The 17,938-nt window shown below is 45.3% G+C and overlaps 1 protein-coding gene across 2 annotated transcripts in view; it reads left to right on the top strand.

Moving 5' to 3' along the window:
• Positions 1-721: 721 nt before the first annotated feature.
• The window catches only part of LOC147420700 (carboxypeptidase), a 108,880-nt gene continuing 91,663 nt past the window's right edge, over positions 722-17,938 (top strand). The window contains exon 1 of one of the 2 annotated variants that reach the window (XM_086504938.1): positions 722-1,012. In XM_086504938.1, the coding sequence (XP_086361064.1) occupies positions 802-1,012 (211 nt within the window). In that variant the 5' untranslated portion in view covers positions 722-801. The remainder of the gene's footprint in view (positions 1,013-17,938) is intronic. The other variant, XM_086504939.1, reaches the window with a different exon arrangement.

The raw sequence follows: 17,938 nt of genomic DNA, 5'->3' as shown, positions 1-17,938 counted from the left end.
CTTCTCCCTTGCCATCAACAACATCATCCACATAGTGAATGTCTATAAGACATCAATACAATCACTGCTTTCACAATTGAGAAACCTCATGGAGATCATTGATAGCAACATTGCGAGCATTATCATAGGTGACTTCAACATCCACATCGACCACGACAATAGCCAATACAAAAAACTACATGGCTTTCTTCACGAAAACAACTATACCCAAACAATTCAAGAGACGACAACTATCTACAATTCAATCCTTGACCATATTTGGGTGAGGAACTCAAGACCTAATTCCATGAGCGGAACAAGATTTTACTTCTAGTTTGATCACTCATCAATATACATACTCCTTCCGAAATAAATAGCACCTAGAAGGGGCCTAGGCCCCCTTGTCAAACCACAACAAGCCCCCCCCTCCCCCCCCCCCCCCCCCCTTCCCCAAAAAAAAAAGAAAAAGAAAAAGAAAAAGCGCATGATCCTCCATCCCTACCCGCCCCAACAGTTTTGGAGTATTGAACCCTCTTCACACAACTCTTGTAACTCTCTTTTCTAATGGAATGCCAATTTCACCACATGTACCCATCAATTTTCAACCTTTCGATTTCATCTCTTTCTTGTACTCTCATGCATTCCGGGTACATTTTCAATGGGCAAGCCTCGTGATTTTGTCACTTGTTGGCACTGTCTGCTTGCAATGAAATGTTGTACACAAGTTTAAACTTTTTGAAGCTTTTATCCCTTTGGAGCCACGCTTGTAATAAAAATAGCAGTTGTAATTAGTCGACAGCAGCAACAGCGAGACGGCAAGGTATGCTGCTTGCTACAACTCTCTCCCCCCACCCCGCCGTTGGGGCCTTATTTTTGTTCCGTACAGACCTCCGAAACTGTTGCTCCACTCCGATGCTGGTTGTTCCTTCAGCTTTCAAGTTTGAGATGGATCGCATTTCATCACGGTTTCTTTCCTCTACGCTTTTGACGCATGTTCAAAGGTCAAAATCGGCAAAATGGAGGGTTAGTTCAGGTCTCTCTCTCTCTCTCTCTCTCTCTCTCTCTCTAGGACGAATGAAGAGGATGAACTTCACGGCAGGCAGGACCTACCTGATAACTAGCACGGTTGGTACGTAGACATTCAAACAAGTCAATCAACACTCGCATATTGAGCCACAGGTCCGCCAGGCACAATAACTTCATACAATGCCGAATACAACTCTCACACAAGTGGTGGATTTCAACGACTCTCACACAAGTGGTGCTCTTGAAGCATCAAAATGTCAATGCATCCACCCACCAAACATCGTTGCAAATCTTGTCTCAAGCAACTCTCATAATGCAAAAATCTGCGTTCCACCTCCCCACTCAGATGTGGTGGCAATGGTGGACGCCCCTTGTGGTGCTTCTTTCTTATTGATCTTTGGGCAGATGTACGAGGCGGGGAGTCGCTTTCCAATCTGCAACCGTACATTGGACTACACAGTGCTCCCAAGACCATGAATAAAAAGGCACTTGGCCTAAAAAGCAATTGCTATTAATTATCAAAAGCTGGCATTCAAATCTGCAAAAGTCAATGCTTTCATAATTGCACCGAGAAGCCGCCCGCATCTTGTCCCTACCACATCACTCGTTGTACCGATGCCATGTCAGCATGTTGCCACATCATTTTGCGATTTGCACCGTGAACCCCATCGGGATTTCCACCGCGTTCATGCGTGGGCGAGCCCGAGAACATTGCTTGAGACAAGACTCTTGGGGAAGTTGAGAAAACTGAAGTTACTAGAGTAATTTGTGTTGGAATGCTTGTGAGGTTGTGAGAGACAAGTATGGCAAGTCAACTGTTGAATCATGACCAATATCTAGTGGCAACCCGCCATGCCTCAGTCTCATGCAAAGAGTCCTCCTAAACAAATGCATATTAAGGGGCACTTTGTGGATCGACAATCATGTGCAAAGCCAGTGTCTCCAAACTGAGCCATATAGTACAAAGTGTGCTAGTGGCCAAAAGGTCTTCGACAAATCAATCATCCCTAAGTTCATTAACTTGCTTTGCAAAAGCCAAGTACGTAGAAAGATGACTTTTCATTACTAAAGTAATAGCAGAAGCAGAAACTACTCGGACAGACTCCCCTTTTAGCTATACATCCAAGGTGTGAGTCTTGCCCCAATGTACAAGAGTGATTGACATCCAAAACAACATGCTTCTTGTGGCTTTTGTGGCATCATTGGGATGCCTAACAGAACATCACAACCTTCCAAAGTCATAATATGAAACTCCTCCATGTCCACATAACTTTGACTGTGTAAACGAAGTTTTCCAAGTATGGGCGTGACAGGTTCAAAATGTCGAGGGCATGTCAAAGTCCCATTTCTTCATGACAGGGCATGCCAAATCAGTCTGTCCAACTGGTCCCATTTCTTCATGACGTATTCCCAGCTTGGTTGCCAATGCTGGTGTAATAAAATTAGCATGAACTCCAGGATCAAAGAAAATAAGCACTGCAGAATCTCTGATCTTGCCCCAAGCTCTGCATAACTCTGAAGCATCAGTACATGGTTGATCACCAACATGATCACCAACCATGTCAGGCACTAAACCTGCACTCGGCATTTTCTTCTTCTTTGGCGGTGCATCTTTATCCTCGGCATCCTTATGCTGTTGCTGTGGACACTTTGAAGCAATATGCCCTTTTTCTTCGCAAATGAAGCATTTCCCAGCTTGCATAAAAGCCTTTCTTTCTTCAAATGACTTTTCAAACAACGGCCTCTTCCGTCCTTTGCCTTGTTTGAAAAATTTCTGATTCTTTCCATAAAAGGTCTTTGCTGGAAAATCTTCTTTGAACCTGTATCCTGTTTGCCCTATGGTTCCTTCTTGGCAGTACTCTTGAATCCACCTGAACCTCCTTGCAATAGTGCATTAGCCATGTTTGCATTCTCAATCATTTGAGTGATGTTTGCAACATGGGTCTTAATGCAATAGTCTCTGATTTCTTTGGGCAAACCACAATAGTATTTCTCAATCTGCTTTGACAGTGGCACTGTTGTGTATGAAGTAACTGGTAAGAGTGCATCCCAAAATTTCTTGTTATACTCTTCCAGATTTACACAATTTGTTGCATCCAGCTTGTGCCATGCTGTCATGACATCTACTTCAAATGTGTTTGTCAGCCAAGCAAATGAGAACTGCTGTTTGAACTGGACCCAAGTATCGGGTGCTAATCCTTGCATTGACAGTGAGGTCCACCACTGTAAAGCATTACCTTTTAAGAATGTTGTTAACAGCCTTCCGCACTTTAGAAGACTCTATGAAATTACCTCCCGAGTATACAACGTCAATAAAAGTCAAAAGATTTCAACTTGTCCTGCATACCATTGAAAGTCTCAAACTTCACTGCTTGACCAACTTTGTCACAAAGTGATGACGTGGCTACCGACAACAAAAACCCTAAAAATCCTGCAAACCCTAATTTCTGCCAAAAACCCTAATTTTGCAGAAACCCTAATTTTTGGAAACACTAACTGCTGGCTGAAACCCTAAGTGGCTGGAAAACCTAAAACAGGTACCAATGCCACGTGGCAGCAGTGTACGGACTTTCGGGTTTTTCGGGACTGAAAAAGCAGCAGCCAGCGACGCTTTTGCAGCTTTTTGGCTACGCAAATGGCCAAGGAGAGAGAGAGAGAAGATGATCTGCTTTATTTTTAATGAAAATCCTAAAGAGGGTTTGAGAGAGAAATAGATTCTGCTTTATTTTTGAAGCTTTTGGGGCTCTGCTTTTGGGCATCCCTTGTATCCTTTAAATTAGTGGTTTAGGGCTCACTTCTCAGAGCATCTGGACGCAGAGTCTGAGAGTGAAACCCTAACCGCTCTTTGTACTCTTAACATTGATTTTAATACATAAAGAAATACCGAAAGGGGTGCTAGTCTTTGGCGCCAATATCTCTAGGCACGGAACTCCACCGGGTTAGTGCAAATCTATTGTGATCTGTGAATTGTTTTGAAGTGGTTATTTGGTGCTGTGGTGATTGATTCTTGACTTGGAGTGTCCAAGTCTGTTACAGTGGTATCAGAGCACGGCCGATTTCTCTTCTACAGGAAATCTGATCCCCAATTTTTTTTTTTCCGCGGCACCTATGGCTTCACGCAAGGATCAGTCGACTCCCTCTGCATCCGGAGATGCGCGCAGGGATCACAACGAAGATTCCGGCAGAGAGTATGGCCCATCTCGGCCTACTCAGGCGGAGCGACGAGAGATGAAGCGTCGTCAATTGATCGGCGATGCAACAAAGATGATGCTCAATTTTGCGAAGGATCCGAAATTGACAAAATATATGAGCGAGACTTCTTTTCAGGAAGTGCATGCGCAGTGGCAGAAAACCACTACACCACCCCTGAAACCCGCTCTCAAGAAACCTTCTGATCACAAACAATATTCAGAGAAGGAATTAGAAGAGGTGGTTGATGCACGGATTGCTCAGCTTTTTGACACGCAAAAGAAAGCCAAAAAGCAGAAAAAGGGCACTGACTTCCCGGGTTATTTGGGTCGTCAGTCGACATTTGACAAAGCAAAGAAACAGAAGAAGCGTGTTCACTTTGAAGGAGTACCCAGTTCTTCTTCTTCTTCTTCTTCTAACAGTTCTTCTAAGCTCTTCAAATTCGAGTGAAGAAGACAGAAAAGGTAAAAAGCCAAGCAAGAAATAAAGCTTCGGAAAGGGCAAGAAAAAGGCAAAGAAGGCTAAATCTCGCTCAGAGACTGACAGTTCTACAGAGGACTCGTCTACGGATAGTTTAGACTCTGATGACGGTAAATTTATGCAAACAAGAAGAGTTTTTATAAAGCCAATCAATATGACTTTCTGGAAGATAAAAGCAAGAAAGTCCGAGAATTTAAGGAAGGTGGCCACTCGATCAAATTTGATACTTTTTCAGGATACTCAGATGCTTCGAAGGCTTTGTCTTTTATTCAGCAGTTTGACATCGCTTTCACGGGAGGACGCTACTCAGAGCACTCCAAGATTCGGAGAGCTGCCTCTTATTTTAAGAGGAGTGCTCGCACTTGGTGGTCCACGCTTCTTTTAAACAAGATTGTGCCAGTTAAATGGCTGAAATTTAAGAAGCTTTTTATTTCTTCTTGGTTGACGCAAGAGTATGAATGCGATATACGAGCTGCTTGGAACCATCTTCGGATGACCAAGCAAGATACAGTGGATGCTTATTGTGGGAGATTCTAGAGCTCTTTTCTACCCGCCTCTTCATTCAAGAAGATCTCGTTCAGAGAACATATTGAGCGGTTCACCTTTGGTCTACCTACAGAGATCCGAGATCACTGCTTGGAGTAGAAGTCAGCTTCTATTCAGGAGTTGATGAGTCATGCGAAGCGGGGCTTTGCCATTCACTCTGGCAGTCTGACCTATCCCACAGATGAGGCCATGACACAATGAGTTGAACAGACTTCTGGGAATGAAAGTAGAAAGAAAAAGAGCAACCCAGAGAAAAAGGATGCACGACCCAAGCTTACTCCTGAGGAGAGAGCTCACTTCATTAGAGAGGGGAAGTGCTTTAGATGCGGGGATCATGGACATATCTCCGCGAAGTGCCCTAAAAAGGCACCGAAAGAACATAATGATAAGAACGACGACAGGCCTGAGAGTTCGAGAGCAGCTGAGGAACGTGGCAGAAAAGACAGATAAAAAGCAGAACTAGTACCACATGGCGTGGGACCTCAACCGAATCAAATGAATGAAAGTCCGGCCAAGATAGAGACTATCCGTGATTGGCCCGATTTGAAGAATGCCCATGAAGTTAGAAGCTTCTTGCGATCGTGTTCGTACTACAGCCGGTTCATTCGAAAGTTTGCAGAGGTTGCTTTCCCTTTGCATATCTTGACTGAGAAAGGAGTCCCTGTCTTGTGGGATCTACAGAGGTGACTGCCTTTCAGACATTGAAAGAGAAATTGACTACGAGACCAATTTTGACTTTGCCGGACTTGCAGAAGTCATTTGAAGTATATTGTGATGCTTGTGGTCGTAGTCTGGGTGCGGCTTGATGCAAGAAGGCCATGTCATTGCTTACGAGAGCCGATTGTTCTCTAGGCCGGAGATGACAACACAGATTTATGAGAAAGAGCTTTTGGCGGTTATCCATGCTCTTACTCAGTGGCGGCATTACCTACTCGGAGCGGATTTTACTGTCTTTACAGACCATCAGAGTTTGCGCTACTACTTGTCACAGAAGCAGCTTTGTGAGCAGCTTTCTGAAAAGCAGATGCGGTGAGCGAACATCTTGTCACATTTTCACTTCCAGATTGTCCATGTGTAGGGACAAAAGAATGTGGTGGCAGATGCTCTGTCTCGGAAGCCGTTGGTTCTGGCTATTTCCGCGATACAGCATAGAAGCTTCGAGGATATGGTCGATCAGTATGCCACAGATACAAATTTTGTAGATATTTTCACACGGATACGGGATGGGGAGACAGTAGCAGGATACTCCAGTCGGGAAGGCTACTTGATGAGAAAAACCATGTTGTGCGTTACACATCAGTTGAGGGAAAAGGTTATGACTGAATGCCACTGTCCACCTTTTACGGGTCATTGCAGCATTGCTACCACCATGAAGGGGGTAGAGAGATACTTCTTTTGGCCGAGACTCAAAAAGGATGTGGAAGAGTTTGTGCGCAGTTGCTCAGTATGCCAGAAGGTCAAGTTTGACAGGCATTAGGCACAGGGATTGTTACAGCCGTTACCCATACCCATCCGCCCCTAGGAAAGTATTGAAATGGATTTCATTTTTGATCTCCCGAGAACACAGAATGATCACGATGATTTTCCGATTACATGGCACGTCTGAGACGATTGTCTCCGATACAGACCCCATATTTATGAGTTTGTTTTGGAAGGCAATTTGGGAGAACATTGGCACGTAGTTGCAGTTCTCGTCATCGTTCCACTCGCAGACTGATGGGCAATCTAAGATTGCAAATTCAGTGGTTCTAGATTTATTGAGGTCTTATATCTCGGATCAGAAGACTCAATGGGAAAAGTACCTACCTTTGGTGGAATTTGCCTACAATAACACGATACACTCTTCGATGGGGAAGGCGCCATTTGAGATTGTTGAAGGTGCTGCGAAGGTTCCACCCTTCCTAAGCACGAAAGATAAGATTTTTGAAGCGGATGAATATACGCGAGATTTGGATACGGCTTTTGCCAAGGTTCGCGGGACTTTGTAGAAGTCTCAAGAACGACAGAAAAAGGCAGCGGATCGCCATCGTCGCGACTTGAAATTGAAGGAGGATGATTGGGTGCTCTTACGTTTTGAGAAGGCACGCCTAAGAAAGAAAAAGGGAAAGGAGAGGCTTTTTCCAAAGCTTAGTATGCGATACTACGGATCTTTCCAGACCACTGGTAAGATAAATGATGTCTCCTTCCGACTGAAACTGCCTGATACTTTGGAGGATTCACAATGCATTTCATGTGAGTCTCTTGAAACCTTTTAAAGGTGATGTGCTTGATGATGGGGAGCCTGATGAGCAACCCGAAGTGGAAGAAAACGAGGAGATCCTTGTTCCTGAACAGATTTTGGCAAAGGATACGAAGAATAAAGGTAAAGTCCGAAGGCGGTTCTTGGTTAAGTTCAAGAACTATCCTGCATTGGATGCGAAGTGGATGGAGGAGGAGGACCTAGCAGATACTCCTCAAATTGTGAAACTTTACCTCGATGCTTTTGGTTTAGCATAGTCTACTCCAAACGGAACCCAAAATTCAGCTTGGCCGGAAATATGGTGTAGTGGGATGCACAAGAGGAGAGTCACTCCACTCCTTTGTCAACAGATGCCTTGATTTAGATACTAGAGTCACTGATGTCTCTTTGAGCTTCAGGGATACTGAAAGCTGACATGCCTTGATTTAGATACTAGAGTCACTGATGTCTCTTTGAGCTTCAGGGATACTGAAAGCTGACAGTATTCTGCTGTATGACTTCAATGAAATGGAATTCATGATTATGATACTGATTTGTTCTTGACTTCTTTTAAGTGCAGGAACTGATAGACGAAATGACTGCAGCATTTTGGTCTGATTGATCTCGAATAGACATGGTTGCAATAGGGGTTAGTCAATCGGACATCGATGAGGTCTTGATTGGATCTAGATGCGATTGCTAGCTTCATTGCCGATAAATCATGGTCTAAGATCCGAATGAATGTTGAATGTCATGTGATGTCCTGTGATGTCTAGTGATGTCATGTGATGTCGTGTGATGTGACTGTCGATTTGGTACATGTGCTAGATGTGTGTTCCTAGTACGTAGGTACTAACAATCAGTGTCTGCTAAGACGGTTTATGGCTTCTGTCGGTTTTGCAGGCGTAATCGCGGTCGATTACAATGCTTTCAAGAGGGGGGTATGTCACAATGTGGCCAGGCTGCTCACATATAAAGCATTTGTTCTCTGTCCTCAGGACCTTCTTTTGCTCTTCTGACTTGCGAGGAAAACGTCTTTTCCATTTCTTTGCTGGTCCTTTTTCTGATTCAGCCGTAGCTTTATCTTTCCCTGCGTTGGCCGACTCCTGAGTCCCTTTAGGAGCCTCATTGGGAACGTGCTTCTTGGCTGAATTTTTCTTGCCTGATCTTGCCTTGACGCCAATGTTAAATTCACAATCTTCTCCCTTGAGCAAACCATTGCCAGTGTTTGCTACCTCGATGAGCTGCGTCAAAGTAGTGACTTTTGTCTTCGTACAGTACTTTCTCAATCCTTTAGGTAGGCCACAACAGTATTTTTCAATCTGTTCTGTCAATGGCACAAACCTATAGGAAGTTACTGGAAGTAGAGCTTTCCAAAACTTCCGATTGTAATCATCCAGATTTCTGCAAGTGGCAGCATTAAGCTGGTGCCATTCTGTCATGACATCTGATTCAAAGTCATCAGATAACCATGCTGCTGCAAAAATCTGCTTGAAGTAAATCCATGTGGATGGAGCTTGCCCTTGAAGCAATAAAGTTGTCCACCATTGTCCCGCATTCCCTGTCAAGAAAGTGGCTGCCTTGCGGACCTTTGAAGCCTCTGTAAAGTTTCCCCCTGCATAGGCCTTGTCAAACTGCTGGAGGAATGAGAGAGCCTTCTTCTTGTCATCAAATCCTGTAAAGGTCGTGAAAGACACACCTTTGCCACCTTCTTTGTACGGAGTTGGCCTCTCCAGCGGCGTTAAATTGTCATATGGAAGTGACTGAAACATGGGAACACTATTAGGGTTCATCTGTGTTCCTTGGCCGCTATTAACTTGACCTGGAAATGCCATATTTGGCTGCTGATTTGTAATTCCAGCCATACCAAAATTTGCCTGTGGCATCCCAAATTGGCCCTGAGTGCTCTGAAACCCTGGTTGCATACCCATGACACTGTACATGGGGTTAGGCATCATCGTTTGAGCACCCCCGAACACTGTTCCTGGCGTGTAAAACTGATTTCCAGGTGCATGACCAGCCATGCTCTGGAATACGGATCCACCTCCAAAATAGCCAGGGTGTACTGAAGGTGGTGGGAAGACTTGTTGCATACCCTGTAAGTTGCTTCCCTGCCCATTAGAACCAGCTATAGGCTGCTGAAAGGTGGCGGGCTGAACTGGTACAGCTTGAAAGACTGGCATCTCAGCCACCTGTTCTTGCACCTTAGGTATAGGTTGTGGAGACTGCATGTTTTCCGTCAAGTGTACAGGTGTTTCCATTGACTGTGCGGTATGAATCACCTGTGCTCGAGCCTTAACAGGCTTTTGAATATGATCCAGTGACCCAACTTGCTGAGACGGAACAGGAGGTTGCAGAAAGGCTAAAAACCTTGGGTTCTGCATTACTTGTGTGAACATAGCCACAGCAGTAGCCAACTGGGTCCTGAAATTTGAATATATCATCATCTGTCTGTGGTGGTCTTGAGGACTCACCCACTTCATGTGTCTGTTGACCCTGTGAAGAGGAGACCTCTTCAGTCACATCATCTGGTCTGTCAGCCATAATTGCAATTCCCTGTGTCTGGTCTATGATCCCCTGTGTCTTCAAGCCCAAAACTGCCCAAGGCTCACTTCTATGGGAAAAAGTGATTTAATCCTGTCGATGGAACCATGTAACCGGCCTGTTCAATCCAAAAAGGGCGGTAGACTTTACTTTAAACCTTGATTTAGCTTTCACCCATTATTAGTCGTCTATTTTACCTGTACTTTCAAGACACAACAAAGGGGAGAGGGATACAGGCTGCTAGATTGCACCTGTATGAGTAGACGGACACCAGATTGGCCCCTAAGTTAGGCGCCCCTTTCGGTATTTCTTTATTGTTCAAAAGAGGAAATAAACGCTGTGGTTCCCTACAAGCTGCCCCGCACAAACTCGGCTGAATTTCCACTGTTCCAGCCCGATTTCGGCAGCATAACTGGACTAGGACACTTCACAGTCAGTATTCCCACGCATTGAATGACTTTCCCGACGCATACGGGCACTTTGCAAAACCTGGCGAGAATCTGCAGCACGCTGAATTCTCTGTTTTCGGCCCCGAAAATGCGCCACATCGCCTGTGCAGCGGTCCCCTTGCGTCCCCGAACCTCCTGGGGGTATTAGGGTCCGTTTAGGGCCAAAACCCTAAACCTGCAAAAATACACAGCAGGCTGTAATTTACTGCTTTGGGCTCCGTTTCGCGTGCCGGTCGCATCCGTAGCAAGTCCTCGAGCTCCCGCACCTGTAGGGCTACTTGTCCTTTGAATCGGACGAGATTTCTGGCGTGAAACCTCTCCGAATTCACCTGTACCTGCGGGGGGATTAGCCGCTAGCTAATCCAGTATCTGTACAAGAGGCTCTTGCCTCGGCAATCACGCATGAACCCACACAACTGTACATTGGTCAAATGAAGAGCCCACTAGAGGGGCATAACATACTGCCAAAGGGGAGAGAGAGGGAAGTGCGTAGTGTGCAGGGCATCACTCCTGGCACCGCACTGTGCATAAGAGGGAAAGCAAGCACTCCATAGCTCTTAACCTGTGACAAATCTGAAAATGAGGCTCTCCCCCTCCTAAATTCAGCGCCACTTCTTGTTGCATGAGGCAAGTGCACCAGAAGGTGCCACTTGGCACATTTACAAGCATTTTCCCGTTTCGGGGTTGCCGTCTAAAAATATCCCAACAGGTTGCCTAGTTGACTTCACGGCAGAGTAAGAAAATGTTCCCCTTGTCATTCCGGAGATAATGACGTCAACACATTTTCAGGTCCCAAAATAGCAGTTCCCTAAATTTTAGGAGATGCTGTCATTGTATCTTTCTAGGTCATCCGACCCTCTTTGTACACTTCGGCCACATCCAGAACTGAAATGTAGCCTCTGTAGCAAAGGATTCCACTTTGGCTAGTCAATGACCCCACTTTGGCTAACCATAGTCTTTGTCCAACCTTAGTGCTCTCTTGCCCTCAGGCCTGGACTCCCTTTGGACAGTTCCACACTAGCTATGCAATGCAGGGCAGTTAGATTTCCCGAGGGGTGTTTCCAAAAAGTGAAAGTAAATAGATAATAAGAAAGAAATCAACAAAAAGGATAGATAGTAGTCACACGCTGGTGACATGGGGTCTATGTTGACGACGATGATGTCGACGACGAGGTATTGATGGGTCTATGTTGACGACGAGGTACTGATGGAGTCTATGTCGATGACGATGATGCTAAGGCTGAATGCCTGTATTGCTAGCAATGTCCATGGCTAGGAACTGCAACCAATGACGAAGATAGGGCTGACATTTGTTGGCGCTTCCAAGATGAAAACGCTGGCTGTTCTGGCTGAAAAACGTTGGTCTTCAAGGGCTGAAAACGTTGGTCGTCCAGGGCTGAAAACGCTGATGGAGAAAAGGGGCTGAAAACGCTGGTGCTGGCATGTGTTCGCATGTCGGCAGGCTCTTCTGCTGTTGTCCCTTCTTTTGCCGAATCCTAGCGCCCAAAGGCTCCTTATATCGGATGCAAAGACTGGGCCCAACAGTCCTAAATGCAATCCTACGACCAAGAGACAACATGACTGAAAATCACTTATTAAAGATATCATGGTAAGAGGTAGTTCACACGTGGCAAATTACCTACATGCTGGAATGATTGAACTCTGCAAGATAGGGTATGCAACTATGACCGGCGTGGGCATGCATGTCTTGCTAGAGGCTCACAAAGGTGCAAGGCTGTCCTAAGCTAATGACTTATGCTAGACTGTAGCAAAAGCATGTCCACGTAGCGCAAGTGAAGTGCGCACGTGACATCCTCTCCTGTTAAAGGTGAGGCACAACTGCCGAACTTCTATTCTTGGATACTTTTCTGTTCTTTTGATGCATGCGGATGCATAAACTGATGAAAACTCCTCCAAACGGGTGGATACTGTGGGTGTATGTCTGGTGCGATGTAAACACCTACCATACGACTTGCTAGGTAGCCGTACTACTGTCTCGGAATACGAGCCTTGGTGTTGACTTTGCCTTGCGAGCAAGTACTACCACTCGAATAGTCCTATCGTGAAAACATTGCGGGTGAAGCTGAAAGGTAAGGGTGCTCGGAGGTATCTCCAAGGGTTGCTTGTCACGGAAGTGGATGCAGGCTACATGCGAATGCGAGTGCAGAAGAGGGTTAGGGATCCTTTCTCCAACTCCTTCCATATCCGCATAAGAGGCAAGTAGATCCTAGTACTCAAGATCTAGGTTATCGTGTATCCGATGTCAATCTTCCTTCAAGGACATGGCGATGAGGTTCTTGGTGGATCTTTGGGTTCTTGGTTCTTGATGGTTCTTGGGTTCTTGGTAGTTCTTCCCTTGAGTTCGCGAAGCCGAAGCACACACAGAGCTCTGATACCAATGTCAGGTGAAGAGGGTTAGGGATCCTTTCTCCAACTTCTTCCGTATTTGCATAAGAAGCAAGTAGATCTTGGTACTCAAGATCTGGGTTATCGTGTATCCTATGTCAATCTTCCTTCAAGGACATGGCGATGAAGATGAAAGCTAATAAGTCCATGATCGGGACTCGAAAATTCTTCCAGGAAAAAAAAACTAGGAGAGGTTCTTTCGGTTCTTGGTGGATCTTGGGTTCTTGTTCTTGATGGTTCTTGGGTTCTTGGTAGTTCTTCCCTTGAGTTCGCGAAGTGAAAGCACACATATAGCTCTGATACCAATGTCAAGTGCAGGGGAAGTGTTTATGGATTTAGCTCGGATCTAATACTCCGCATAAACTTAAGGGACACTTTACTTCACGTGAAAGAAGTGAACTGAAGTGAATGAAATTGAATTGAATGAAAGACAGAGACACAAGAGAGAGAGAAGACACGGTATGTCGGGTCCCGAACCCTCAAGGGTCCCTTGCTCTGTTGCCAGAGCAAGTACTTTCTTTATTCTTGCACAATGCTGATACAATGTCTAAATGCTGAGATGTTGATGCTAATGGGTATTGATGCTACTGATGCTACTAAGGGGTACAACGGGTACTGATGGGTTCTATGTCGACGACGACGAGGTACTAATGGGGTCTATGTCGACAACGACGACGACGACAAGGAGGTACTGATGGTGTCTATGTCACCGACGATGGTGTCGACGACGAGGTACTGATGGTCTATGTCGACAACAATGATGTCGACGACGAGGTACTCATGGAGTCTATGTCGACGACGACGACGCTAAGGCTGAATGCCGGTTCTGCTAGCAATGTCGATGGCTAGGAACTGCAACCAATGACGAGGCCAAGACTGAAATCTGCTGGCACTTCCAAGATGAAAACGCTGGCTGTTCTGGCTGAAGAACGCTGGTCTTCAAGGGCTAAAAATGCACGTCATCTAGGGCTGAAAACGCTGGTGCTGGTCTGCATTCCCGAGACGGCCAGCTCTTCTGTTGCTGCCCCTTCTTTTGCCGAATCCCAACACCCAAAGACTCCTTATATAGGAGGCAAAGGCTTGGTCGAGCAGTCCTAAATGCATCCCCACGACCAAGGGAAAATATGGCTGAAAATCACTCATTAAAAATAGCACGATAAGAGGTGGTTCACACGCGGCAAATTATCTACATGCTGGAATGACTGAACTCTGCAAGAGAGGGTATGCAACTATGACCGGCCTGGGCATGCATGTCCTGCAGGCTAGAGGCTCACAAAGGTGCCAAGCTTAGTCCTAAGCTAATGACTCGTGCTAAAGTGTAGTAGAAGCATGTCCGCGTAGTGCAAGTGAAGTGCGCACGTGACATTCAAAATTCAGCGCATCGTATCAGATCAGCCAATGTTTTCAGATCCAGCCCTCAGATCAGCCATCGTTTTTCAATTTTCAGCCATCGTCGATATCGGCGACAGCAGATCAGCCCATAGCCTAGTCGCCATTGCAGATCACAACCAGAATCCCTAGCATTTTTGCATTCCAGCATTTAGCCTCGTAGAATCAAGCATCTACCGCAAGATCCCAGGAGCCGACTGAAGAATCCCATTGATTGCGAAGAGAATGCAAAACCTTTGTCCAAATGGCTGTCAAAATGGTGGACGTAGGGGAGGACTGATAGCCCAGAATGTGGGCACATCGAGCCTTTTACATGGTCCAAAGCATGATGCTGCATATCGTGGTGAAAACTGTGTCTCGCTGTCAGAAATCCAACTCGTGACCTGCATCTAGGATCATCTGTAGAGTGTGGTGTCTATATCTTCAAGGAGTAAGCAGGAAGACCCGATCTGATGGCAAGCCTTGAAAAAAGGTGTGTGACCTTGGAAATTGCAAAAGCCATGTAACTGCTCCCTATGTCACAAACTATCTTGGATGCCCACTCTAATTAACAAACAACAAACCGCCATCCACACTAGCTATGCATATGAACAAACCCAAAAACAATGCTTTAAAGACTCAGGCTCCAAAGTCAATCTCTGACAAGTTGGATCATGACTAGTGACCGCCGACCAAGAAGCCTACAGGCAATCTAGCAAGTGCTATCATCCACATGAAAAAATATATCCTGCGGTTGATCTAGAGGGTCCAGATGCATGACCAAAATTGTCGTTGGAAAGCTAGGAGGATACACTGATCCTGCCACCTCTGATCGGCGTGGACAGTGAGATGGATGCCGGGTTCGCAAAAGAAGCCTCCTCCCAACGGAGACTACGTACTCAAAAAAGAATAGAAGGGCTCTTCATCATCGCTCAATGAAGGCCAATGCCACTCTCCAGGATTCCAATCCAACTGAACAAAGGGCTTGCCTTGCCAAATCCATAGTCTCCAAAGTGGAGCCTCCTCAATAGTGAAAACAGGGCTGACACATGATCTCCTGTGGAAAGCACTCAAACAGGCAGTCAAGTGCTGAATCCTGATTAGGTGAAACCTCACCGTGAAAATCAAGTCTGATTTGACGTCCATCATGGCTAGTCTCAGCGATGCTAAAGACTAGAGTAAGTAACAGTTGGGACTTCAGAAAGGGGATCGAAGTACACCCACCATCCTTGATGAGAAAGTAAAGGAATCTATGTAAGGTGCAGTGGAAGTGAATGTTGAACTTTGCTCAAGATGAGTGCTCCGAAGTGTGCTCAAGGTTCCTTTACTTACGGAAGGGAGAGCCTTCCGTTTCTTTAGTGAGAGTGCAAATGATCACAAACAAAGTGGCAAACACTGTGAATGAAGGTACTGAGACTGAGAGATAGAGAGAGAAGAATACGACACCAGAATGTTGTCAAAACCTCCTCCGAAGGCCCCACTCTCTATGGAGAGAGCGGTCTACTATTGATTGCACAAATCTCTACAATGCAATGGACTTGCCGACGATGTCGAGGACGATGAGGACGACGACGAGACGGGCTGAAATCTGAAATGCTTAGGGCTGAAATCTGCAATCTTTATCTGCTGAATTCTGACCCTATGTTGGTAACGACGGCGACGATGACGATGCGACGATGACGCGCTGAAAATGTAGATGCTGAAATCTGCGTTTTCTGGGTTGAATCTGCAAACTTCGGCTGATCTAACCATGCGGCGAGGATCTGCTGTGGGAAGGTGAGATCTGCGAAGTTTGGGGGCTGCGGTGCGGAGTCTTCACGCTGAAAACTGAAAAGGCTGATGTAGAGAAGGTGAAGACACCAGAAAATTGCAAAACCGCTAGGCTGAAAATGCTGTCCAAAAACGCTAGGCTTGTTCTGAGGTCTGCAACAAAAACGCTAGGGCTCTTGCTCTGTCCAGCTGTCGCTAGGTTCGATCTGCAAATGCAAAACGTTGGCTGATCTGCAATGCTGAGGAAACGCTGGCTGGTCTTGGTAGCTTGAAAATGCTAGGTCTTCTTGCTGTTCTTGCTGAGAAGGTGCACTTGGTCTACTGCCTCTTCTGCCAGATATTGCTAGCGCTAGTTTTCTTATATACTTGCTTATCAAAATTGCCCTACTCAGTTTCCCAACAAAAGTCACTTTTATTAAAAATAAGTAAAAAATTGGCTAAAATAGAAAAAATAGGTCTTTTGCACTGTAAAATGCTCTTGATGGAATGTGATAGTAATGCTGATGATCATGTTGTGTGCAACCAGAGGATATGCATCTACTCTAAGTGTCTGGACATGCACGGTCTGTGAACAGACTCATAAAGGTGCCATAACACTTCCTAGGCTAGATTGACTGAACCCTTGTCATGAAGTAGCTTGTCCACATGCACATAGGGTTAGATGTGCACGTGACATCCCCTCCTTTTTAAAGTGAGGTACTGGTACCGATCTGCGTGGCTTCCTTGTAGGTTGCCAACATTTCGGGATAATCTTTGAAAAACTCTTTATCCATCCACATTGCTTCGTGGGTTTCTCAATCCTTAAACTTCAGTAAGTACTGTCTCACTTGCTTCTTTGAACCATGGCGAAACCGATACATCAACACTTGCTCCGGCTCCATGACTTCAGCTTCATCGATGATCTCCGGTTCTTCTTTTTCCGAAATGTCCTTTGGAGGTGTTCCTTGAAACACTTTCAACCAAGAAACATGGAAAACGTTGTGCATTGACCATGAGTTAAGCAATTGCAATTTCATTGAAACCTCATTTATCTTTTTAATGATAGGAAAATGGACCATACATTCGAAAAGACAACTTTGGACACTTCTTTCCAACTTGCTTAAGATGTTGCTTCATGATTCTTAAATACACCCAATCCCCTTCCTTGATCGAAACGTCCCAACGATGCTTATTAGCATACCGTGAGTAAGATTCCTGAGTCTTGCTTAGCCGAAGCTTTACACTCTCAGAAATCTCATCCAACGACTGACTTTCAGCATTGGCATCAGGCATTTGACTGACGAACGAGTCAAAAATGACTGGAACGGACGGCCAAAAGCTGTCTCATACGGAGTTCGACCAATGGCAGAGGAAAAAGAGTCATTCAAAATAGCCTGAACCAATGGGAGATAGAGCTCCCAATGAGACTGTTGATCATGCACATATGACTTTAAAACATCAAAAGCCAATTGATTGTAATATCTTTGTCTGACCATCTGACTGTGGATGAAAAGCCAATGAAAAGTTCAACTTAGTGCCAAAATTTTCAAAGAGTGCGAGCCAAAAATTGGACGTGAACTTAACATCCCTATCTGAAACAATCGATTTTGGCAAACCAGAGAGGGGGTATCAATGCTTGATGAACAACCATGCTACATCTTGTGCGGTGACTGTGGCCTTACAAGGAATTAACATGCAAAACTTGCTGAAACGATCAACAATTGTCAAACATTGAGTGTTCCTTGAATGCAAACTAGGTGGAAGGTTAGTCACAAAATCCATGGAAATATCTTGAAAAGGTCCATCAGGAATAGGCAGGGAAAGCAAGAGGCCTTGCTGCTTACCCCGAGGAGCTTTTACCTTTTGACATATAGTGCACTGTGTGATATAACGAAACACATCTTTTCGCATTTTAGGCCAATAAAAAAATCTTTCTATTTTTTCCAAAGTGGTGTTCATTCCCCTGTGCCCACCTGTGAGAGAG

This window comes from Adiantum capillus-veneris, chromosome 28 (genome assembly GCF_014529385.1).
Source record: "Adiantum capillus-veneris isolate H3 chromosome 28, ASM1452938v2, whole genome shotgun sequence".
In the NCBI taxonomy this organism is placed as follows: domain Eukaryota; kingdom Viridiplantae; phylum Streptophyta; class Polypodiopsida; order Polypodiales; family Pteridaceae; genus Adiantum; species Adiantum capillus-veneris.
Note: the sequence above shows the minus strand (reverse complement) of the source record. Positions and strands in the feature narration are given on the sequence as shown.